Raw genomic sequence first — 25,451 nt, 5'->3', positions numbered from 1 at the left:
TGATGCATACTAGCTCATTAGGACAATATTCTGCAGGGGCACAATTTATTTTTTATTTTTTGGGTGATTTACTACTGCTTTAATCACTTGGAAGTCAGGCTGTTTATAAATCACCAATGGACAGAAAAGGGTTAAAAGGCTATTTATAAAATGATCAGAACAGGTGCTAGTTTTACTTTGCTTGCGAATTAAATATTTCTTTGTGAGCGTGAAAGAACCTACAAAATTATTGAAACAATATATAATATATAAATGTTGGATATGCATACATTTTTCATTTTATGAAATGTGGACATAAAGACACATGGAACACAGCCTGAGGCCTCGTACACACGGCCGAGGAACTCGACGTGCCAAACACATCGAGTTCCTCGGCCAGTTCAGCCCTGAAGCCGCCGAGGAGCTCGGCGGGACGAGAGCTCCCATAGAACAACGAGGAAATAGAGAACATGTTCTCTATTTCCTCGCCGAGCTCCTCGTCGGCTTCCTCGGCCGAAAGTGTACACACGACCAGTTTCCTCGGCAGAATTCAGCCAGAAACTCGGTCGGAAGCTGAATTCTGCCGAGGAAACTGGTCGTGTGTACGGGGCCTGATACTTTTTCCCCCCCTTCTCTTTCACCCTAGGAAGGTCAGAAATGGCCAAATTAGACACAGTCTAGGCTGTCAGTATGCAGGGAAATGCAACACTAATATTTTCTTTTTTACTATGGGATGTTCTTACAGAAAGATTCTTATACCTCTGAGCCCACACTGGCATAGACCACGTGGACACGTATGTCCTCAACTATAGATATAATGATAACATATGATTAGAGTAAAAAAAAATATACTCACATTTATAATTATAAATTGTCCTTTTTGTAAAAAAATAAATAAAACATTAGAAAATGGTTATAGATAACTCCTTATTAAAACATTTGTATTGGAAGATATAAAAGGGGAAATGAGTGATGGTTGCTTTACGTGAGCCAGTGTATTCACAAGGGAAAATGTTTAATCTGCCTTAATTGCCTACTGGGTTTCTAACAAATTATTGGCAAAAGAAAGAAACAAAGCCTCAAAGCAGATAACAGTTGATGTAATCTAATTTAGAGAAAACACAGAAAATAAATCACGCTGCTGTATTCCTTCCATTAACAAAGACTGAATGTAGATTGATTCATGATGATACAATGGGGTATATTTATACAGATTGGGGGTAAAGTTACATTTTCTATGCAATACTTCCAGTTTCTTTATTCCTGTTGTTATAAAAGAAATTAATGAAAGTGGCTGCATTGTGTCTGCGCAAACAGACGCAGCCTTGACACATTTAAAAAATATCTAAACACTTGAATGAATAAGTCCAAGGTGCCATACCTTTATTGTAGAGGGTAAAAAAAAAAAATTACACTAAAGCCTCATACACACGATTCCATCAGACTTTTCCGTGGATTTCTGTCTGAAGGGCGTTGTCCGTGAACTTGTTCTGCATACACACGGCAGGACTTTTTTAGCCATCTTTCACCAAATCACGTGGTTTTTCAGCTCTTTACCACCACCCTTTGGGCAACTTCTGCTATTGTTGTCTGATCTTTAGCATCGGTTCTGAGCATGTGTGTTTGTACTTTAGACTTTAGTCCGATGGACTTGTGTACACACAATCGGATTAGCCGATGTAGGACATTTGTTGCCGGAAAGTTTGTCTGTTTTCACAGCGAACATTTGTCCGATGAAAAAACGAAAACGTTTGTCCGATGGAGCGTACACACAGTCTGATTGTCCGATATAACAGGTCCATCGGACATTTGTTGTCAAAAACTCAGATTGTGTGTATGGGCCTTTAATGTACACGGGACGTTTTACAACCTCTCCTGAACGATTCAACTTGACAGATGGTAACAGACTATTAAAAACGTCTGTTTTGCCAAAAATAAAAACGTATTAAAATAAAAAAAAGCCTGTAAATGAAATGCGACCAAACGTGAGTTACCGCATTTACACAGGTTTTCAAGCTTTTTTTTTTTTTTTTTTTTTTTTTGGTTTCAAAATGTATGAACGCTTTTAATGGTATCTTAGCTCTCTTATATATATTAAAAGCATGTTAAAAAAATTTTTTTTTATCAATACATTTTTATTGGGTTTATCAATTTACAACACTTGAGATAGTTGCATTCAATATACAACTTGAGTAGTATAATCACCATGTACAGGCAAACATTTAACAGAAAAAGAATATGGTACTCAGCGACCTAGGCCAGTCTACCCCAATTGGGTACAAACTGTAGGACTGGGAGGTCACCAAGATGATCAGTGGTACACCTATACAGCTAAAGTAAAGACAAATAAAGGAGGGGGGGAAGGGATGGAGAAAACTGAAATAAAGGCTGCCGTTAGTCATTATCTATACCAAAGATTCAGTATTTTATACTGTTATTCTTCAGACTATAGGAAGATTATTAAAGTAAGGAATCTTTTAAATATTTGGAAGCTTTCGGGTGGGTTAACCACATTTTCCATTTTCTATGATAGGGGATTATAGAATCATTCTTATAGGCTAATAATAGTTCTAATTGAGCTTGGGTGTTTAATCTGGTGATAACCATTGGTAGGTTTGGGGCGTCTGCGGATTTCCATAGAGAGGCCACTGTAATTCTTGAGGCTATCAAAATATGTAAGACAATAGTCCTATACAAAGTGGGGTATTTGTCTAGATCTATACCTAATAATGCGTTAGTAGGAGTAAGCTTGGTAAGGTTGCCCGTAAGATTGGCGATAAAGGATGAGATAGAGTTCCAAAAACTTTTTAGAGTCTTGCAACTCCAAAGCGTGTGCAGGAGGTTTCCCGTTTGCTCGTTACATTTCCAACAGATGTCGGATGCTGTTGGATAAATTTTGGATAACTTGTATGGTGTTAAGTACCATCTATTAATTATTTTTTGGGCATTATCCCAGTGTTCAATGCAAGAGGATGACTTACTTATTGTTTGAAATGCTTTAATCCACTGAGTCGGGGAAAAAATTTGGTCCAGATCCTTTTCCCATTTCAGCATATTTGTGTTTTTGGTAAAGAGTTGGGAGGATAACACATCGTAGAAGAAAGATATACCTTTCTTTTTATCATTTTTCTGAGGAGAGAGGAACTCCCAAAGGTTCATAGGGATTTCGATCAAATTACTGGGAGAGAAATCTTTCAGTCGGGCACACTTACCAGTGTGTTTTCAAGCTTTTTTTAAAAAAGCTTCTAAACTCAGTTGCCTAGAAACAACTATAAACGACCCTGTATACATGTACTGATAAGATAACATTGAGGAGAGTTCAAGGGCAGCTGAAAAAAACACCCAACCGCTCCTAAACGTCCATTTACCCGCAGCAGTGTACATGAGGCCTTAGACTAGACTTTATATTTTCCCACAGAACTGTTTTCTGTCAGCTTTTGGTTACTGCTATTCTTACATACTAGCTGCTAATTTATTAAAGGATCAGTCCTCCTAGAAGTGACATATTTAGTTTTGGTAGACAGAAAGTTACATGTAGGTGTTCTTCTTACAAGTTGTTTTCACAGGTTCTTAGGTCTACGCACTCAGCATTCTTTTGTGGGCAGAAGAAGATAATGAACCTGATGGGAGATCTCAAAAAGTCAATATTTTTGTAAGATGCTCAGTTTGAATGGTCCAAATGTGGTCAAGATTGGATATTTGCGGTGACCAAGGGTTCACTAGGTTATTGAATCATTGTACGAATATTTTCTTGTGTATCGAAAAGATATTTGATCTATGTAATGCTATGAGGATTTTGCTAGATGTTGTCATTTTTCATTTCAGGATTATGATGCCATGGTCAGACTTGTGGAAACACTAGAAATGCTGCCAACCTGTGACTTGGCAGATCAGCATAATATAAAGTTTCATTATGCCTTTGCTCTCAATCGGTAAGATATTTTTTCTTTTTTTTTTGCATCAAGTGTAAATCTCAGTTCATTGTAAAAGGCATACCTTTAGCATTAAATCTGGCGATTTATTGTAACTGATTGAATCTGAAAACCTATATGTACATTATCGAGACTGTTCAGTAAGGCAGTGCAAAGCTCAGAGCTAAGACGTAGAGTGCAGTATCCCACCCATAGATAGATTTTGGTTTTATGACATTAGGTAGGAACACATACTGAGGCCCGTACACACGTCTGAGGAACTCGACGGGCAAAACTCATCGTTTTGCTCGTCGAGTTCTGTGTGAAGCCGCCGAGGATCTCGGCGAGCCAACTTTCCTCAGTGAACAATGAGGAAATAGAGAACATGTTCTCTATTTGGCTCGACGAGGAACTCGTCGGCTTCCTCGGCCGAAAGTGTACACACGGCCGGGTTTCTCGGCAGAATTCAGCTCCGACCGAGTTTCTGGCTGAATTCTGCCGAGAAGCTCGGTCATGTGTACGGGGCCTGATTCATCACAATGGGTTTTTATATTTTGGTAACTGTTTCTAGCTTACTGAATACTGTATTTATTGGCGTATAACGCTCACTTTTTCACCCTGCAAATCGGTTGAAAATAGTGTGTGCGTGTTATACGCTGATACTGCAATTTGGGCTGCCTTGGAGAGAATAGGGAAGGGGTGGGATAAGCGCCTTCAGATTACATACAGCGAGAATCTCCTGTGTACTCAGTGGCCTCTGTAATAGAAAGTCCCGTCTCCTGGGCCGGCATTGGACCAATTTTCTGTCTATCATAGAAGCCAGTCCAGGAGGTGGGACTTTGTATTAAAGAGGCCGCCGAGTAAACAGGAGATTCTCACTGTATGTAATCTGACAGCGCTCATCCTGCCCCCTACCCTGAGATAGGCAGTGATCAGGCTGCATTCATGGCAATGGGGAGGCTGCAGATGGACATTAATCAAGCTGCATTCATGGGCAATTGTGAGGCTACAGATGGGAATTGATCAAGCCCGCATTGATGAGCAATTGTGAAGCTGCAGATGGGCATTGATCAAGCTGCATTGATGGGAAATTGTGAGGCTGTGAATGGGCATTGATCAAGCTGCATTGATGGGCAATTTTGAGGCTGCAGATGGGCATTGATCAGGCTGCATTGATGATGACTGACCCTTATTTTGCTTCAAAGTTCTTTATTTAAAATGTAATTTTTTTTCCTGAACCTTCCCTCTTAAGATGAAGGTGCATGTTATACGCCTGTGCGTGTTATATGACGATAAATACAGTACAATACTTGCCCCCAGTCCTATTCTGACACTGCTAAAATAAGTGTAAAAATCTGCTTTTTTTTTGCTATAAAATCATTTAGATCCCCCAAACTCTCTATATATTTATTTTTAAGCAGAGGCTCTATGGAATAAAACTGTGGGTGTTGCAATTTTTTATGTCACATGGTATTTGCATAGCGGTTTTTAGGAAAAAATACACCTAAGTAAACTTTATTGCACAAAACACAATATAATATTCAATTGTTTTTTACACAGATACCTAACGTGTCACGCTTTACAATTGCAAATGCTCGTGGAACGGTGCCAAATTACGGTACCTAAAAAATCTCCATAGGCAACAGTTTATAAACCTTCACAGGTTACCAGTTTAGAGTTACGCAGCAGGTCTGGTGGTAGAATTTCTATTTTATTAAAAAACTAGTAAAAATAAACAGAAGAAAAAGAGGGGCGCAAAAAAAACAAAACAGCTTCATAGTGTGGTAAGCTTTATTGATGTAGCAAAAACATCATATATGCACTCACAAGATCAGGTAGAGTGATCGGCATGTAACTACAGTGCCTTGCAAAAGTATTCGGCCCCCTTGAACTTTGCGACCTTTTGCCACATTTCAGGCTTCAAACATAAAGATATAAAACTGTAATTTTTTTTGAAGAATCAACAACAAGTGGGACACAATCATGAAGTGGAACGAAATTTATTGGATATTTCAAACTTTTTTAACAAATAAAAAACTGAAAAATTGGGCGTGCAAAATTATTCAGCCCCCTTAAGTTAATACTTTGTAGCGCCACCTTTTGCTGCGATTACAGCTGTAAGTCGCTTGGGGTATGTCTCTATCAGTTTTGCACATCAAGAGACTGAAATTTTTGCCCATTCCTCCTTGCAAAACAGCTCGAGCTCAGTGAGGTTGGATGGAGAGCGTTTCTGAACAGCAGTTTTCAGTTCTTTCCACAGATTCTCGATTGGATTCAGGTCTGGACTTTGACTTGGCCATTCTAACAGCTGGATATGTTTATTTGTGAACCATTCCATTGTAGATTTTCTTTATGTTTTGGATCATTGTCTTGTTGGAAGACAAATCTCCGTCCTAGTGTCAGGTCTTTTGCAGACTCCATCAGGTTTTCTTCCAGAATGGTCCTGTATTTGGCTCCATCCATCTTCCCATCAATTTTAACTATCTTCCCTGTCCCTGCTGAAGAAAAGCAGGCCCAAACCATGATGCTGCCACCACCATGTTTGACAGTGGGGATGGTGTGTTCAGGGTGATGAGCTGTGTTGCTTTTACGCCAAACATAACTTTTTGCATTGTTGCCAAAAAGTTAAATTTTGGTTTCATCTGACCAGAGCACCTTCTTCCACATGTTTGGTGTGTCTCCCAGGTGGCTTGTGGCAAACTTTAAACGACACTTTTTATGGATATCTTTAATAAATGGCTTTCTTCTTGCCACTCTTCCATAAAGGCCAGATTTGTGCAGTATACGACTGATTGTTGTCCTATGGACAGAGTCTCCCACCTCAGCTGTAGATCTCTGCAGTTCATCCAGAGTGATCATGGGCCTCTTGGCTGCATCTCTGATCAGTCTTCTCCTTGTATGAGATGAAAGTTTAGAGGGACGGCCAGGTCTTCGTAGATTTGCAGTGGTGTGATACTCCTTCCATTTCAATATTATCGCTTGCACAGTGCTCCTTGGGATGTTTAAAGCTTGGGAAATCTTTTTGTATCCAAATTCGGCTTTAAACTTCTCCACAACAGTATCTCGGACCTGCCTGGTGTGTTTCTTGTTCTTCATGATGCTCTCTGCACTTTAAACGGACCTCTGAGACTATAACAGTGCAGGTGCATTTATACGGAGACTTGATTACACACAGGTGGATTCTATTTATCATCATTAGTCATTTAGGTCAACATTGGATCATTCAGAGATCCTCACTGAACTTCTGGAGAGAGTTTGCTGCACTGAAAGTAAAGGGGCTGAATCATTTTGCACGCCCAATTTTTCAGTTTTTTATTTGTTAAAAAAGTTTGAAATATCCAATAAATTTCGTTCCACTTCATGATTGTGTCCCACGTGTTGATTCTTCAAAAAAAAATACAGTTTTATATCTTCATGTTTGAAGCCTGAAATGTGGCAAAAGGTCGCAAAGTTCAAGGGGGCCGAATACTTTCGCAAGGCACCTTATATGGACACAGTTTCAGGAATGAAGCAAATGATCCTCAGGCTGGAGCTGCTGTGAAAATGACAGTCACTGCAAATGCACAGGGAGCCACCAGTCGCCGGACTAGGCACCTTAAAAACAAGTGAACGTCCAGATCACCTCCTGCTTGTGTCCAAAACATTTTTCTGTGATCTGTGAAAACGGCATATGTTAGCTCTTGGTTACCGCACATTGAACAATGGCAGTGGAGACTTGAACAGAGACAAGCAGGGGCAGAACCAAAGAAGGGCGCAGTCTTCATCAGAACTACTAATGATGTGGATGAAATGTTATGCAATGTAACTCCCAGAATGTGGCCACCAGGTTCACCCCATGGGAGGCAATAACTGCCGCAGGTGCTAAGTAAAGCAAGCAGGCCTGGGTTTGCCACAAAACAGCAGAAACCTAGTTAAAAAAACAAAATTGGTGATAAAAACCTTTTTGGGTCCAGAGTCTGATGACTCATCAACAAGCAGGACACTGGGTCAAAAGAAGTAGTAGGTAAAAGACACAAGAGCGAGATTAGGAACTGAGTATAGCAGAGAATTCAGCAAATTCACCTGCAGAAATCATCCCGGTATCAAAATTGGCTCCTGCCTATAGACTGTCTTGTAGTCATGACTTGAGCCGCTCTATCACTTCTACAGGGCACCCCTTCCACCTTTATCTGGGCTCTCTCGATTGTGTCACTTTCTTAGTATCTGTTTACTCTGAGGGTGGGGAAGATACATCCATATCCATCTCCCCTCTGTGATATAACAAACCGGAAGTGATGAGAGTTGTATTCTCATTACTGGCTTGTAAAGCATTTGATCAAACCGATCTCAGGTTTGACCATATTCTTTTAACCTCCCTGGCGGTAAGATTATTTTCCGATTTTAGGTGCTGAAAGCGGTACCATTATTTTGCATGGAAATTTGGCGTTTTACATTGTAGACCTGTAATTCCTAGGAATAACTCACTTAAATCTGTCCAAACAAGAGTCTAGTAGACATCCCGGGTATGATAAAGTTTGAAAAACAAAATCATAAATTATAATATAATAAATAACTTTAAATAATTATAACAAAAAATAATGTAATTATAATAAAAATTATTCAATAATGTAATCAAATCAAAAACACTGAAATTTGCTCAGTTGCAGAATTGTCGCTGTCATTACTTTTATTTTTTTATGACGAATTTCCCCACAAATCGCTATCGCTCAATTCTGCAAGTGATTATAATTTATTATCGCTGTTTTCTAGCTGGTCTAAAACCACTTTTGACATAAAGGGACACTTTTTGGTTGCTATGGACAATCTACAGTTTCCAGGCAGAAAGAACAGTTTTTATTATATAAAAGTGCATGTAGGGCACTGGGCAGACCACTAGGGACATGGGGGGGGGGGTGTGTATTTTTTTCATACAGTACTGGAATCTGTAAGATTACAGTATACTGTATGTATTGTGTTTATTTACTTTTTTGAATTTGGCGCCGTAACGTCGCAGGGAACGGAGCTCGGCGGCACACAGGCACTGTGTGAATCGAGCGAGGACACAGCTTGATCACACAGCAGGGAGGCATCGCAGGATCCAGGGACAAGGTAAGTAATTCCCTGCCTGTGGATGCTGCGAGGCGATCCTGAGTCTGGCTCGGGGTTACAGCTTTTGGTTGTGAAATTCCACCCCGAGCCAGACTCGGGAATACCGCCAGGGGGGCAGACCTCAGATTTTTCCATAAAGAAGACCTGTCGTGCTTCTCGCTAACACAGGGGATGTTATTTTCATCCCCTGTGATAGCAATAAAGTTGCAAAAAAGGGACAATTTTAAATAAATCAATTTATATAAAATGTAAAAAAAAATTAAAGCACCCCTGTCCGCTATGCTCATGCGCAAATGCTAATGAATACGCAAGTTCCACACGCATATGTACTGTAAATAATTATCACCCCACACGTGAGGTAGATCACCCCAATGTCGAGGAAGAGCAATAACTCTAGTGCCAGGCCTCCTGCATAACTCTAAACTGGTAACCTGTAAAGACTTTTAAAGCATAACCTATGGATAAAAGAGTGACATGTTAATTATCTAATTACTTGGCCTAACATCAGCTTTTATACAGACATACCCCACTTTTAAGTACACAATGGGGTTTATTTACTAAAGCTGGAAAGCGCAAAATCAGGCTCACTTCTGCATAGAAACCAATGAGCTTCTAACCCCAGCTTGTTCAATTAAGCTTTGGTAATAAAACCTGGAAGCTCATTGGTTTTTATGCAGAAGTGAGCCTGATTTTACACTTTCCAACTTAAAAGTGGGCTATGCCTGTATTTTACTAAAAATCTGGTACTATGTTGTATTTGTGTGCACTAAAATTCAGTAAAGAGTATTATTTCCTAAAAATGTGCTGCACAAACATTGTGTGACATATAAAAAATAGAAAAAAACACCATTTTATTCTTCACGGTCTCTGCTTTTAAAAAATGCATAATGTTTGGGGGCTTTAAGTAATTTTCTAGCAAGAAAAAAAAATATGATTTTTGCTTTACCTGGGGGGAAAGCAGGAAATATTAAATCAGGACAAATAGTCTAGCAATTTTAGCCTACAAATTTATCTTTCTGGTTAACTTTTATACCTTTATTATAAAGGATACAAATGTCCTTTAAATATCCAAACCTAAACCTGAACTGGATACCCCCATCTACAAAATTCAGGATTATTTTATCCCAGAGTGGGGCTTCAACAAAGAAAAAGTAATCTTTACTAACTAAAGTTTGCTAGCTGGTAGTTTTTTTTTAAGTGTTTATTTTGATAAACTTTGTTTACACACTTGCTAGATTTTTTTGTTTCTTAAATCTGTACACTGATTGCAGTGCAAGCACAGGGACAGTCCCATCCCTTTCCCAGCATGGTAGTTATCACAATAAAAATTGAAAGCTGATTGCTTTCTATGCAGAGCTGGACCAGATTATGCACTCTCCAGTTTTAGTAAATCAAGCCCTTTGTTTTTTTGTACATTACAATAAACGTATCTCCAGAAAAAAAAATCATGTGAAGTAAAAAATAATTAAAATAAAATTGATCCCAAAGCATAATTTGCCTTTAGCACTGTGGTGCTATTAGATCCCCCTGTGTATCAATACATTTTGTGTTTAATGGTTTATTCAAATTTATGAAGGTGTTATATTTTATTTTAGTATCTATTTTTGGATTTACCAAAAAAAAAAAAAGCCTTCCTACATGTGCTTTTAAAAAGTGCCCCATCTGCTTGGAGGCTATTGCATCCCTAAACATTACGATCAGTGCTTGAAATTGCTCTTTTTAGTTTCCGTATGCATTGTACAAAATAGGTATAAAAAAATATCTCAGTAAAAGACTTTATTCTGACAGCCTCATTAGTATTGGGTCAGTATAAGGACCTCTTATAGGCAACATCTCTGTTACACTTCATAAGTGACTTTGTATACTATTGGAAAATCTTTTGTGCATGATAACAGTTGTACAGGACATTGTGTCCCATGAATTTTAAACAACTTGAAATTTTATATGACTATCCCCCGACATTTAGTCGTGTGTTCAGTAATTCATAATGTTGGGATTATTTCTGGAAATGTTATTAATTATATCTGCATTTTAATGGGGATTAAGGCCAAGGCTCGACAAATTTGCTTTGAATTTAGGAACTAGCTAAAAAAGTTTTCTTTTTAACGAACAAAACTGTATTTTCAATAAACACCCCTTCTCTTCTGTACCCCTGATGTGTATTGTGCCGGTATGTGAAGAAGGAAAAAACATGTAGCTCTGCTGTGGCTAAGCAACAGAGCTATTTTTGTTTTCCTTTTTTTTTTTAGATCTCTTGCCTACTGGGCACTTTCACCCCCTTCTTGCCCAGGTTAATTTTCAGCTTTCAGCACTGTCACACTTTGAATGACAATTGCGCAGTCATGCAACACTGTACCCAAATACAGTGGGAAAAATAATTATTTGATCCCCTGCAGATTTTGTAAGTTTGCCCACTTACAAAGAAATGAAGGGTCTATCATTTTTACCATTAGTGTTCTGTATTTTAAATGATAGAGACCGAATAATAACCAAAAATCCAGAAAAACCACATGATACAAACTTTATAAATTGAGTTGCAGTTTAGTGAGTAAAATACATATTTGATCCCCAAGCAAAACATGACTTAGTACTTTGTGGAGAAACCCTTGTCCGCAAGCACAGAGGTAAGACATTTTTTGTAGTTGGTTACCAGCTTTGCACACATCTCAGGCCCCGTACACACGACCGAGGAACTCGACGTGCCAAACACATCGAGTTCCTCGGCCAGTTCAGTCCTGGAGCCGCCGAGGACCTCGGCGGGCCGAGTTCTCCCATAGAACAACGAGGAAATAGAGAACATGTTCTCTATTTCCTCGCCGAGGTCCTCGTCGGCTTCCTCGGCCGAAAGTGTACACACGGCCGGGTTTCTCGGCAGAATTCAGCCAGAAACTCGGTCGGAAGCTGAATTCTGCCGAGGAAACTGGTCGTGTGTACGGGGCCTCAGGCCTCGTACACACGACTGAGTTTCTTAGCAAATCCCTGTCAGGGATTTTTTTTTTTTGCCGATTAAACCGGTCGTGTGTATATTTTTCAACGAGGAAACTGTCGAGGAACTCGTCGAGCCAAAAAGAGAGCTTGTCTTCTTTTTCCTCGACGGGAATGGAGAAACTTGCCTTGTCGAGTTCCTCGACAGCCTAACAAGGAACTCGATGAGGAAAACTATGTGTTTCGCCCATCGAGTTCCTCTGTCGTGTGTACGAGGCTTCAGGAGGGGTTTTGGTCCACTCTTCTTTTCAGATCTTTTCTAAATCCCTAAGGTTCCTTGGCTGTCGCTTGACAACTCAAAGTTTCAGCTCTCTGCATACATTTTCTGTAGGATTAAGGTCTGGAGACTGGCTAGGCCACTCCATGACCTTAATGTGCTTTTACTTGAGCCACTTTGTTGTCTTGGCAGTATGTTTTGGGTCATTGTCATGCTGAAAGACCCATCCACGACCCATCTTCAGTGTTTTGGCTGAAGGCAGAAGGTTCTCATCCAAGATTTTACAATACGTGGCCCCTCAATGCAACAAAGTCGGCTTGTACCTTTAGCAGAGAACAGCCCCAAAGCATTTTCTTCTTTCAAACACGGCGAGTTGAGTGAATACCAAAGAGCTGAATTTTGACCACAGCACCTTCTCCCAACGCTTCTCTGAATCATTGGCAAACTTCTCACCAAGCATTTTGCTGATGGTCTTGTAGCCCATTTCAGCCTTGTGCAGGTCTACAACCTTGTCCACAACATCCTTTGACAGCTCTATAAAAGTTATAGACCCTTCATTTCTTTGTAAGTGGGCACACTTACAAAATCTGCAGGGGATCAAATAATTATTTTTCGCCACTGTATATACAGTATATATCATATTTTTTTTTAGAGAGATACATCCTTCTTTAGGTGGTATTTAACCCCTTCCAGACCAGGTTGGCTCCCCTGGGTGAACTGACGTAACTGAACGTTGGTTCGCCTTTTGATCACTTTTATAAAAAATATGTAGAAGAATACATATCGGCCTAAACTGAGGAAGTTTTTTTTTTTTTTTTAATTGGGATATTTATTATAGCAAAAAGTAAAAGATATTGTGTTTTTTTCAAAATTGCAGCTTTTCTTTTGCTTAAAGCGCAAAAATAAAAACCGTAGAGGTGATCAAATACCACCAAAAGAAAGCTCTATTTGTGGGGAAAAAAAGGACGTACATTTTGTTTGGGTACAGCATTGCACGACTGCACAATTGTCAGTTAAAGTGACGCAGAGCCGTATCACAAAAAATGGCCCGGTCATTGAGCAGCCAAATCATCCAGGGTTAATCACCACTGGGGTTTTAATTTTTTGCTAAACAAATAAAAAATTTCTGTTAGAACATTTTGCAAATAACACATTTTTCTTCTTCATTAATGTGAGCTGATGAGACAGGACTAATGGACACTGATGAAGTGGCACTGGTGAGGCTGCTCTGATGGGCTGTACTAATAATTAGTGTAAATGTGCCTGTCAGAATTGCCAGTTACCGGCTCTCCTTTACTCATGCTGTGACAATGCGAGGAAAGTACTGTTCTGTTTACAATGTGATCAGCTATTATTGGACACAGCTGATCATATGGTAAAGGGCTGCTGTGGTTGGCCCTTCACTTCTGAGCGTGCCCCGGGGGCACACAGGGGGTCGGGTTCTGCGAAGATGTCCTCCTCCTGAACTAGCCAACCACGGAGTCAACAACCAGCTGCCTGCGCCCGGAACTGCATGTCCGGGGCGTTGGGCAGTTGGAATTGCTTATGCCTGGAAATGGGCTTAAAAATACCCAGGCACCAAGATGCAATTTCTAGTCGGCATGGCAGGGATGTTTTTGAGCCCTGGACTAAGAAATAACACAATGCTTTTTATCCCTAGTATACACATTTTTTACTAAAGGCTTTAAAAAAATATCCTGTTTACTGGTGGGTTGTACTAGAGCTATATAGGTTTCTTGAGGTGACACACCATTACTGGTTTGTATCATTACAGTCCATAAAGTGTTACTAAACCCAGGACCCTGCATTCACTATATCTGACCTCCCACAGAACACAGAACACAGAAATGCAATTATTTTAGTAAATATAAATTGCCAAATACCTTTTCTCATCAGCAGTATATAGCAGTCTTTTGACTTCTATCAGTGTCTGGATAAAGCATGTAGGATGAATTTTCATTCTGCTCTGACTGTCCTTTTAGGCTGCAGGACCCCTGACCCTCTGTCTGGACAGTGCGGAGTGGCCCTGTGCTGATCACATGCACTCTCCCAAGGAAAACATAACAATCTCTAGCAATACACAGCAAACTGAGCATGTACAGCTTGTCCCCTAGCCTTTGTTCTATCAGGATATGGATTGGGGACAGTAGAAGAAGGGGAGAATCAGAAAAGACAGGATCAAACAGCCGTTTTACACAATGCAGAGGATTAACCCCTTAGGTTCCACAGTGAGTATAACAAGCATGCTTTACTGCATATACACACTGATTTTACTGTTGTGGGTTTAGTAACACTTTAAGGCTACTTAGGATTCTTATGTTGCACCTCTTTGTCTTTGTAAAGTGCCTGAGACTGATTATATTTGTGTTTATGTTTCTGTACATTTTGTACTACACTTATAAACCAATAAAAATATACATATTTTAAAAAGGCTTTAGAGAAGAATTATAAATATACACATTTTAAATTATTCTTTGAAGAGCATGTATAGTTCTAACGTTTTAATCCTACATTGCAGTACACATGATCTTAGTCTTAGACCATGGGTTATGCAGCTACCTTCAGGTTATTGGACAATGGCAAATAAAACTGTAAGGACAGCCCCAACATAACTTCCCATTCCTAGAAAGCCTCTGTTTTTTGCTAGTGTCCTTAGGTCTTCACTAAGGTGTTAGCTCCTGTCCTGCACTCTCTTAAGCCCTGTACACACGATCGGTCCATCCGATGAGAACGGACCGATGGACCGTTTTAATCGGTTAACCCATAAAGCTGACTGATTGTCCGTCACGCCTACACACCATCGGTTAAATAAACGATCGTGTCAGAACGCAGTGACGTAAAACACAACGACGTGTGTTCAATGCTTCCAAGCATGCGTCGACTTGATTCTGAGCATGCGTGGATTTTTAACCGATGGTTGTGCCTACTAACGATCGTTTTTTTCCCATCGGTTAGGAATCCATCGGTTAAATTTAAAAGTTGGCTTTTTTTTAACCGATGGTTAAATAACCGATGGCGCCCACACATGATCAGTTTTGACCGATTAAAACGGTCCATCAGACCATTCTCATCGGTTTAACCGATCGTGTGTACGCGGCCTTAGGGTATTTTTATAGTCTGATACCTGGACAACCTCCTACTGAAGGAGGAAGTGGTTTAGACTTTGTTGCCAATGTTTATTGAACAGTGCAGACCTTTATCACAAAAGGAAAAATACTGTTTGCTGTAACTGCTTACACTGTACAGCAGGGGTGCCCAACCTTTTATAGAGCGAGGGCCACTTAAGCAACTAGTAACCAGTCGCGGGCCACAATGAGCGGAGCATGTGGATGAAAGGTCAAAGCTTTTCTATAGGCCCTCCGATCCGATCTGCCCAGATGGAAGAAGACAAATTCCCTTCTATTTTTTTTTTTTTTAGCAGGTCGGAACAGACAAAAGTCTGTTTACATCTGCTGCTCTATAGAGGCGAATTGAGGGTCCGACTGGGTCGGGCCGATCCTGTGAAAAGGGCCTAAGACTGCTTTCACACTGATGTGCTGCGGTTTACCACACCACTGCTACAGCGTACTGCGCACCTGTGTCTATCCTATGGGTTAGCTGAACTTTGCCATAGACTCCGTCTGTGGCAAAAGCCAGCGCTGTACAGGAAGCATCGGCTTATGGGGCTCTCCTCTGCAGCCACTTTCTACCTCTACCACCAGCTTCATTCACAACACTAATGCTGTGGTATGGTGGGTTGTCAACCTGCGATCTGGGCTTGCCAACCCCCATATTCCAGAGCAGGAGGACGCGGGCCACATCAGAAGGCTCCGTGGGCCAAATGTGGCCCCCAGGCCACTGGTTGGCTACCCCTGCTGTACAGTATTAGCTAGAGTTCAGTCTAAATCTGCTAGTCTAACACTACCCTCCATCTAGAATGACAATGCTGCTGTCTAAAGGTATCTGCGTTGCTACTTCATCCAGAATGCAGACACCCTAAGAGAGGAAGTGCATTACTGGCTGGATTACCAGGTGAAATAGATAGTGAAATTTGAGGTCAAAGAAATCCTTAAAAAATCGAAATCAAAATGAATGCAGCCACTGCATCGTAGCATTGGTAAACTGCAATATGTTAGATTATTGTTTTTGATTTTTTTACCACCTTAAGTTTAAACCAGGTAGATATTTGGGTCTTATTTGATACCAGTTTTAGATGTACAGTGCTGCAGGTTGCTCTGTAAGCTTTAAGCCCTTTTTTGGTTTTGGACATCCCATGGTCTAAGACTAATGCCGCGTACACACGGTCGTTTTCTGTGATGAAATAAAACAATGTTTTTAAAGACGTCATTTAAAATGATCGTGTGTGGGCTTCACATCGTTTTTTGTCTTCTAAAAAACGACCAAAAAAAAATCCGAACATGCTTCAATTTTTTATGTCGTTTTTCAAAATGTCGTTTTTTGTGTCATAAAAAATGATCGTGTGTGGGCTAAAACGACGTTTTAAAGCCGCGCATGTTGAGAAGCAAGTTATGAGACGGGAGCTTGAATGGAACAGAGTGCCGTCGTACGTGTTGTACGTAACCGTGCTTTGCTAGAGCATTTTCAGAAAACGATGGTGTGTGGGCAACGTCGTTTTTTATGATGAAGTTAGAAAAACATAGTTTTTTTTCATGATGAAAAACGTCATTTTATTTTATCACAAAAAACGACCGTGTGTAAGCGGCATAAGATCCTATTTCTTAATAATAATAATAATAATAAATGATGAAGTAAATTCGATTATTTTTTTGCTTACCTGTAAAATCCTTTTTCTTGGAATACATAACAGTACACAGGTCCCTCTGTAGGATTAACTCCTTATTGTTTGTTAAAAAAACTGAGGTTTGTTGGGAATGGAGGGGTTATGTTGGGGCTGTCCTTACAGCTACATTTGCCAGTGTCCAACCACCTGAAATTAGTTGCATAACCCATGATCTAAGACTAAGATTCTCTGTCCTGTACTGTACTTTAACCGCTTAAGGACCGCCGCACGACTATTTACGTCTACAGAATGGCACGGACAGGCATATGGGCGTACAGGTACGTCCCCTTTAACCCCCCTGGCGGTATGATTCTTTCAGAAAAAAGATGCTGAAAGCGGTACCATTATTTGCAAGGAAATTTGGCGTTTTATACTGTAGGTCTGTAATTTTTAGGAATAACTCACTTAAATCTGACCAAAAAAGAGACTAGTAGGCATCCCGGGTATGACATTTTTTTATGACGAATTTCCCCACTAATCGCTATCGCACAATTCTGCAAGTGATTATAATTTATTATCGCTGTTTTCTAGCTGCTCTAAAACCATTTTTGACATAAAGGGACACTTTTGGTTGCTATGGACAATCTACAGTTTGCAGGCAGAAAGAACCGTTTTTATTATATAAAAGTACATGCAGAACACTGGGCAGACCACTAGGGACAAGGGGGGTGTGTATTTTTTACATACAGTACTGTAATCTATAAGATTACAGTATACTGTATGTAATGTGTTAGTTTACGTTTTTGAATTTGGCGCCGTTCTCCGCTCCCGTGCGTCGTAACGTCGCAGGGAATGGAGATCGGCGGCACAGGAGGACACTGTGAATCGAGCGAGGTCCCGCTCGCTCACACAGCGCGGTGGCATCGCTGTATCCAAGGACAAGGTAAGTAACTTTGTCTGCTGCTGCAGCGAGGCAAGCCCGAGTCTGACTCTGGGTTACCGCTTTTGGTATGAAAATCTCACCCCGAGTCAGACTCGGGAATACCGCCAGGGGGGTTAAGATGCCGCCGTGTTGTCGCTCGCGACCCTGCTGTGTGCTCCGTGAGCTCGACCGTGGGTCTCGCAGACTCGATCACCACGGGGATACCCGCAATCGTCTCACGGAGAGATAGAGTGGGGAGATGCTAATGTAAACAAGCATCTCCCCGCTCTGCCTAGTGACAATGACACTGATCTCCGCTCGGAGCGGAGATCAATGTCATGTCACACACAGCCTATCCCCCCTACAGGAAGAATCACTCACCAGGTCACACTTAACCCCTACAGCGCCACATAGTGGTTAACCCCTTCACTGCCAGTGTCAATTTTACTGTAATCAGTGCATTTTTGTAGCACTGATCGCTGTAAAAATTACAATGGTCCCAAAATGGTGTCAAAAGTGTCCGATGTGTCCCCTATAATGTCACTGTCACGATAAAAATCACTGATCGCTGCCGTTACTAGTAAAAAAAAAAAATTATTAATAAAAATGCCATAAAACTATCCCCTATTTTGTAGACGCTATAACTTTTTTGCGCAAACCAATCAATAAACGCTTATTGCTATTTTTTTACCAAAAATATGTAGAAGAATACATATCAGCCTAAACTGTGGGAATTTTTTTTTTTATATATATTTTGGGGATATTTATTAAAGCAAAAAATAGAAAATATTGATTTTTTTTCAAAATTGTCACTCTATTTTTGTTTATAGCGCAAAAAATAAAAACCGCAGAGGTGATCAAATACCACCAAAAGAAAGCTCTATTTGTGGGAAAAAAAGGTCATCAATTATTTGTTTGGGAGCCACGTCACACGACCATGCAATTGACAGTTAAAACGACGCAGTGCCAAATCGCAAAATGTGGCCTGGTCCTTGACCAGCGAAATGGTCCGGGGGTGAAGTGGTTAAGAAAAGGGTTTCAGTGGCCAGTCAAACATCCTATTTTTTTTTTATGTTTTGGATAGGAATGTTTAAAAACCCCTTTCAGATGTCACTTCAATTCTTATGTATCCTGTAGATGCAGCAGGAAGTGAGAGGAAATCACAAATTGACAATTGTCCCCATTGAAAGATTTCCCCTCACCTCTTGCTGTCTCGACAGCTCAAATATTCTGTATTTTCCCTTGTGTCTTGGTGACAATAGACAAATATGACAGATAGGTGCAAATAAAGATACAAACCTTCTTAAGCCTCGTACACACGACCGACGAACTCGACGGGCAAAACACATCGTTTTCCTCCTCGAGTTCCTTGTTAGGCTGTCGAGGAACTCGACAAGGCAAGTTTCTCCATTCCCGTCGAGGAAATAGAGAACTTGCTCTCTTTTTGGCTTGTCGAGTTTCTCGACAGTTTCCTAGACGAAAATGTACACACGACCAGTTTCCTCTGCAAAAAAAATATCTCCCAGCACGTTTCTTGCTGGTTTTTGCTGAGAAACTCGGTCGTGTGTACGAGGCCTGAGGGTTTCCAAGAGCTAGGAGTTGTCCTGGTAAATTAGATGACAACATTAATACATTAAACATGCAGACTTATCTTTAACACTCAACACCAAATATTCTAGGAAGTACCTGTTAATCTGACCTAGGTATTCAATCTGAACACTGCAGGAAGTGCTCCATAAACTGTGCATTTCATAACTTTAAGCCTGCAGTAATAATGATGCAAATAAGTCATGGTCATAAACTTTGAGAATTTGTGTAATTAATGTGGGATTAGGCTGATTAGGTACAGTTTATGAAATGCTTTCTGAATGTATGGCTTGCTCAATGTAAACTCAGTCAGAGTCTAAAGGCCATTTCAAACTGGAACGTGTTCTGGTTTTGACAGCCCAATCATTTGAATGAGCTGCCCAATCCCACAAGGGAAAAAGTAGTGCAAATCGCGCTGCACCAAACCGCACGGTACTGTGTTACCATGAGGTTTCATGACTGTAAACCCGCTGTTTGCAAAATGCATATGGATTGGCAATAATAATTAACACACAAAAAATCCACTGGCGCTAGACATAATAATAATTAACAGCACCCACATGCGTCTCGCAAGGACAGTGTGTTCACGTTGGTGTGGGGAGTAAGGTTGTTCAATTTCTTGAACAACCTTACATGGGGAACATGTTTTTCCTGCACCATGTTCTAGTGTGAACTGGCCTTTAGATAGACCTTCTCATGAAGGTCTCCATAGTGAAATCCCTGAACCAAGGGATTTTCCCGGATCATGGCCGCCAGGGGTTCAATAGCCAGGGCAAACAGGAGGGGGGACAGGGGGCAGCCCTGTCGTGTACCCCTATGTAGATTAAAAGTGTGCGAAATCCTCCCCCCCTCTCTTATTACTGCCACTGGGGACGAGTTTAGGAGCTGCACCCATGTAATGAATCCGTTCCCAAACCCAAACTTCCGTATCACCGCCCAGAGATACTCCCACTCGACGCTGTCAAATGCCTTATGGGCATCCAAAGTTAATGCCCGGTCCCCCATATTGTCCGCCCGGGATTGGATATTAAGAAAGAGTCTCCTCAAGTTTATCGCCGTCGACTTTTGTGGCTAAACCCGGATTGGTCAAAGTGAATTATTGTGGAAATGGCCCCATTTAATCTGACAGCCAAAACCTTGGCAAGGATCTTTACGTCATTTTGTAAAAGCGAGATCGGTCTATATGATCCCGGGTCAATACGGTCTTTGTCAGGCTTCAAAACAATGTTCGCCCTGGTCATAGATAGGGGCAGGGTGCTGGCGTCCCTCGCAGCATTAAGCACCATTTCCCCATACTGCTTGTAGACCTCCACGGGGAGTCCGTCGTCCCCAGGGGCCTTCGAGTTAGGGAACAAACTGGTCGCCATCTGCAATTCTTCAAGGGTCAGAGGGGCGTCAAGCATCTCCTTATTGGAGGCTGACAACACCGGTAAATGGACGGGGTCTAAGTATTCCGCCAGAGATTCTAGCGAATATGTTCTCTTGGATTCGTACAGGGAGGAGTAAAACCTCACCAGTTCAGACAAAACTTGGTCTGGGGAGTTAGTCACTCCACCGGTAGAAGTGTGCAGCGCCCCTATAGAGGGAGACATCTGCTGGGAGTGGGCAATAGTTGCTAACATGCGTCCAGTGTGCTCACCCTCCTCATAGAATGCCGCCCTTTGGAAAAAACATTTCCTCTCCGCCCCCGAGGCCGTGACCCGGTACAGAGCATCCTGTGCCGAAAGCCATGCCTCCCTGTTAGCGTCTGATGGGTCTGCAATAAAAGTGGCCTCCAGATTCTCCGCCATCCGCTCCACTCCCTCTCTCTGAGCATTCGTCCGTCCCTTGATGGCCTGAATCTCTGTGATGAATAGACCTCTCAGGACGGCCTTGAATGCCTCCCAAGTGACAGCTATGTTTTCCGAGGCAGCATGAATGCGCCAAAACTCCACAATACAGGCCTCTATTTGTTCATGGGAAGAGAAAAGACTCAGCCAGAATGCGTTCATCTTCCACGGGGCCTTGGCCACCGCGGAAGGGGGACGCACCTCCAGGGACACAATCAGTGGAGAGAGTGATCCGAAACGCTTCTCGAAGCATACGCCACATCCGAAATATACCGCTCAGCTGCATATGAACATAGGCATAGATCTATCCTAGATAAGGAGGAAGAACTCTTGGAAAAACAGGAGAATTGTTTCTCCCCCGGGTTTCTAGCTCTCCACAGGTCCTTCCACTCCACCTCCTCTATAAACTTCCTTAGGGCAGTGCGGCATACCCCCCTCCCCCTACCTCCCGGTGGATGTTTATCCAACAGAGGGTCCGTGTAGCAGTTGAAGTCCCCGAAGGCAAACAATGGCACCTCCAGGAACCGCACCTGGAACTACACCAAAGCCCTCAGTACCTGGTTATTGTACGGGGGGGGGGGGGGGTACACACACAAAAGCAAAGATACATTTAAAAGCAAACAGCTTGCATAAAAGAAAAACATATCTCCCATCGGCATCAATATCAGTACTCAGCTCCTCATAATCCAGAGAACTATGTATCATCACACTCACCCCCCTGGAATATGAAGTGTGAGTGGAATGATATGCTGCGCCCACCCACCGATAGTTCAAACATGACACAGAGTCAGTAGTTAGGTGAGTCATCAGGGATGACACCATAGTGCGCTTCAGCGGGTCTTGCAGCCCCCGAACATTCCATGATAACACAGTAACCAGTGCCATCAGGGGGGTTGAGGCATATATCTGGAAGGGGGAGAAAAAACGCCACCCAACCCACCCGCCTCCCACATAGTTGTAGGTGATGAAATGGCAAGCCGGTATGGCGATGGGAACAGGGCAATCAGCCAGGTAGTAGAAAAAAATCGTGGTCTCCCACAAAAAAAAAAAAGGAATGTCCGCTCTGGAGTAAATTGACATCTGGTAACAATCTGGGACGCACAGCCGTGCATCAAGTGAACATGCAGATCTCTCTTGTTGCAGGCCAGCCGCCTGTATGGGCTGAGCACCCATCTGCATATAGGCCCTTTGTAAGTTCAAACACTGGGGCGCCAACAGGCATTCCCAACAAGCATGGGACAACAGCTCCCTTAAATAATCAAAAAGTGTCCAACTAACGTCGCAACTAAGCCGCCAGCCATCTTCATTGGGTGCGTTGACAGTGGCAAATACATTTCCGAACTCGCATTGCATGAAACAAATTATTGTATGTTTCCGGCAGTTTCCTCAGCCGAGGGAACAGCAAGGCAGCCCAAATGGTATTCAGCAGGTGTGTCAATCATCAACTGCAGGGGGTCTCTGGGCCTGACGAAGTCCCCCTTCATTAGCGTCCAGCCAGTCCGAGGCTTCAGCAGGATGTTCAAAAAAGTGGGCCTGGCCTCTCAGGATAACTCTGAGTCTCGCTGGGTACAACATTGCATATGGCGCCTGCAACTTCTGCAGGCGTTTTTTAATCTCAGTGAACTGCGCTCGGCTCTTCTGTACTGCGGCAGAAAAGTCTGGATAGAATGAGACCCGCGTGCCATTAAACTGTATGTTCCTCTTCTCCCTGGCCAGTCTCAGTATTATTTCCCTGTCTCTGTAGTTTAACAGTCGGGCCAGCATCAGGCGGGAAGGATTGCCCGGTGGGAGAGGCCTGGTTGGTACTCTGTGGGCCCTCTCAACCGCATATAGATGTGTAAAAGCTTCTTTGCCAAACACGTCGGCGATCCACTGTTCCACAAACTGCGTGGGGTCCCGACCCTCCACCTTCTCTGGTAACCCCACTATACGCACATATCTTCTGCCCACATGTTCACGGCCCTGGCCAGACGTGAAGTGGATTGAGTATCTCTAATCAGCGTGGGAAGCTTGTCATCTATGTCACTAATCCTGCTTTCCGCAGCGGTGGTTCTCTCCCTCATTTTCTGAATATCCTGTCAGATCAGGCACACCTCCTCCTCCAGGCTCCCAAATCTGACCTGCAGGCCATTTACAGGCGCTGTACATTTATTCACTGCTCTCAGTATGACAGCAAGCGTAGGCTGCTCGCCCCCCTCCACTTCACTATCATCCGTCACCTCCACTGAATTAGAGCTTCCCTCAGCCTGATCCATCATGGCCCCAGCTCCCTACACACTCTCCCCCTCCTCCATGTCAGTATCACTAGGCGCAGCACAATCATCCAGGGGCTGTATGTCCACTGTGCTTGATTTCCCTGCCAGTTTCTAGGCATAGTACCTCATATCTTTGGGAGGGTCCCCGGAAAGCTCTTTGGGGTATTTCAGGAGTTTACTCACCCCCTCCTTCGTTTTGTCTCCACTGCGCGCCTTCTGAGCTGATAGTGGAGCCGCGCCATTTTGGGAGTCCTGCTTTGAGCCGTCTTGCTTCTGTCCGCGGGTCATCATGCCCTCCAGCAGCGTTCAGATGTCGGCCGAGTGTTGAGGGAGTGTTCCCCAGCTAAGGCAGCGAAAATCCGGGTGTTTAGAGGTGCCGGAAACCGGATCTATTCAGGATCACTGCAGGAGCTCTGTGAACACACGTCTGCTCACATGCCACGCTGGCCACATCCCTCGGCCTTTAGATAGACTGTTTGACACTGCGTGGAAGGGATGTAAGGCTGGCCATACACAGTTCGAATAGATTTGAACCGTTAATGGGCAGGCTGAATGTACTAAGTGGAGTGATTGCTCAACTTAGGTACAGCCAGCCTGCCAGATTCTCTTGTGATTATTGCTAGTGGCTGCTATAGCTGCTATCAATAATCACTGTCTTCTTTGGTGGGGATGGCTTTCCCCAAAAAGCCCCCCCCCCTCTCACCGGGAGAAGATGACAAGACTATCTGTGTTAATGGGGGAATCGTGTGAATTTCTTGGGATGCAGAAAATGAATTTGCACCGTGTATAGCCAGCCTAAAGCCTCGTACACACGACCGAGGAACTCGACGGGCGAAAACACATTGTTTTCCTCGTCGAGTTCCTTGTTAGGCTGTTGAGGAACTCGACAAGGCAAGTTTCTCCATTACCATCGAGGAAAAAGAAGACATGCTCTCTTTTTGGCTCGACGGGATCCTCGACAGTTTCCTCGTCGAAAAATGTACACACGACCGGTTTCCTTGGCAAAAAAAAATCCCAGCAAGTTTCTTGCTGGTTTTTGCCGAGAAACTTGGTCGTGTGTACGAGGCTTAAGGCTAACCATAAATGCTTAGATTTCTAACAGTGTGTGTGTGGATGAAGGGAATTACACTGTGTATTCAGACAGCCACAGCAGTTGCGGATCCCTGACTAATCAAACAGTGACTACATCTTATTGTAAACAGTCATTGTTGGCTTATCTGATTTTGAAATTTACTTTTGTTGAGCTAGATGTTGCCGATAGAGCCACTCTTCAAACAAAAGATTTTAACTTTGAGCTGCTTTTCTTTTTCTTTCTGCATTTTTATTTATTTGAGGTTCTTATACAGTACTGTGAAAAAGCCGGTGTGAAGAAATGCTGTAAAGTAAAAACGCTTTCACTAATATATATATTTTATTAGTTTACAACATATAAAGTGAACAAACAAAAAAAAGACTCAATCAATCAATATTTGGTGTGACTACTCTTTGACTTTAAACCAGCATCAAGTCCTACACTTGAGCACTTTGCACAATTGCACAAAGTCAAGGATTTTGTAGGATTAGAGTCAGCTGTATGATTAACCAATTATACCAAGCAGGTGCTAATGATCATTAGTTTCAAATGTAGGCTGAAATGCAGTCATTAACTGAGACATAAACAGTTGTGTAGGAGGCTTCAAACTGGGCAAGGAACAGCCAAACTCTGCTGCTAAGGTGAGGTTATGGAAGAGAGTTTCATGTCACAGGTCATACACCATGGCAGGACTGAGCTCCCAGACACAAGGTAGTTATACTGCACCAGCAGTCTCTCCCAGGAAAAGACTTCAAAGCAGACTGGGGTTTCAAGATGTGCTGTTCAAGCTCTTTTGAAGAAGCACAAAGAAACAGACACAAGTTGAGGACCATAGAAGCAGTGGTCAGCCAAGGAAACTAAATGCAGAAGATGAAATACAAATCAT

At 42.2% G+C, this 25,451-nt stretch overlaps 1 protein-coding gene across 1 annotated transcript in view; it reads left to right on the top strand.

Annotated features, from left to right (window-relative positions):
- Positions 1 to 25,451, top strand: part of MAP3K15 (mitogen-activated protein kinase kinase kinase 15) — a 245,839-nt gene that overhangs the window by 97,928 nt on the left and 122,460 nt on the right. The window contains exon 6 of the mRNA XM_040338224.1: positions 3,805 to 3,911. Within this exon, the coding sequence (XP_040194158.1) occupies positions 3,805 to 3,911 (107 nt within the window). The remainder of the gene's footprint in view (positions 1 to 3,804; positions 3,912 to 25,451) is intronic.

Source organism: Rana temporaria, chromosome 2 (genome assembly GCF_905171775.1).
Source record: "Rana temporaria chromosome 2, aRanTem1.1, whole genome shotgun sequence".
NCBI lineage: Eukaryota > Metazoa > Chordata > Amphibia > Anura > Ranidae > Rana > Rana temporaria.
The sequence above is the reverse complement of the archived record's forward strand: the minus strand, read 5'-3'. Positions and strand labels throughout refer to the sequence as shown.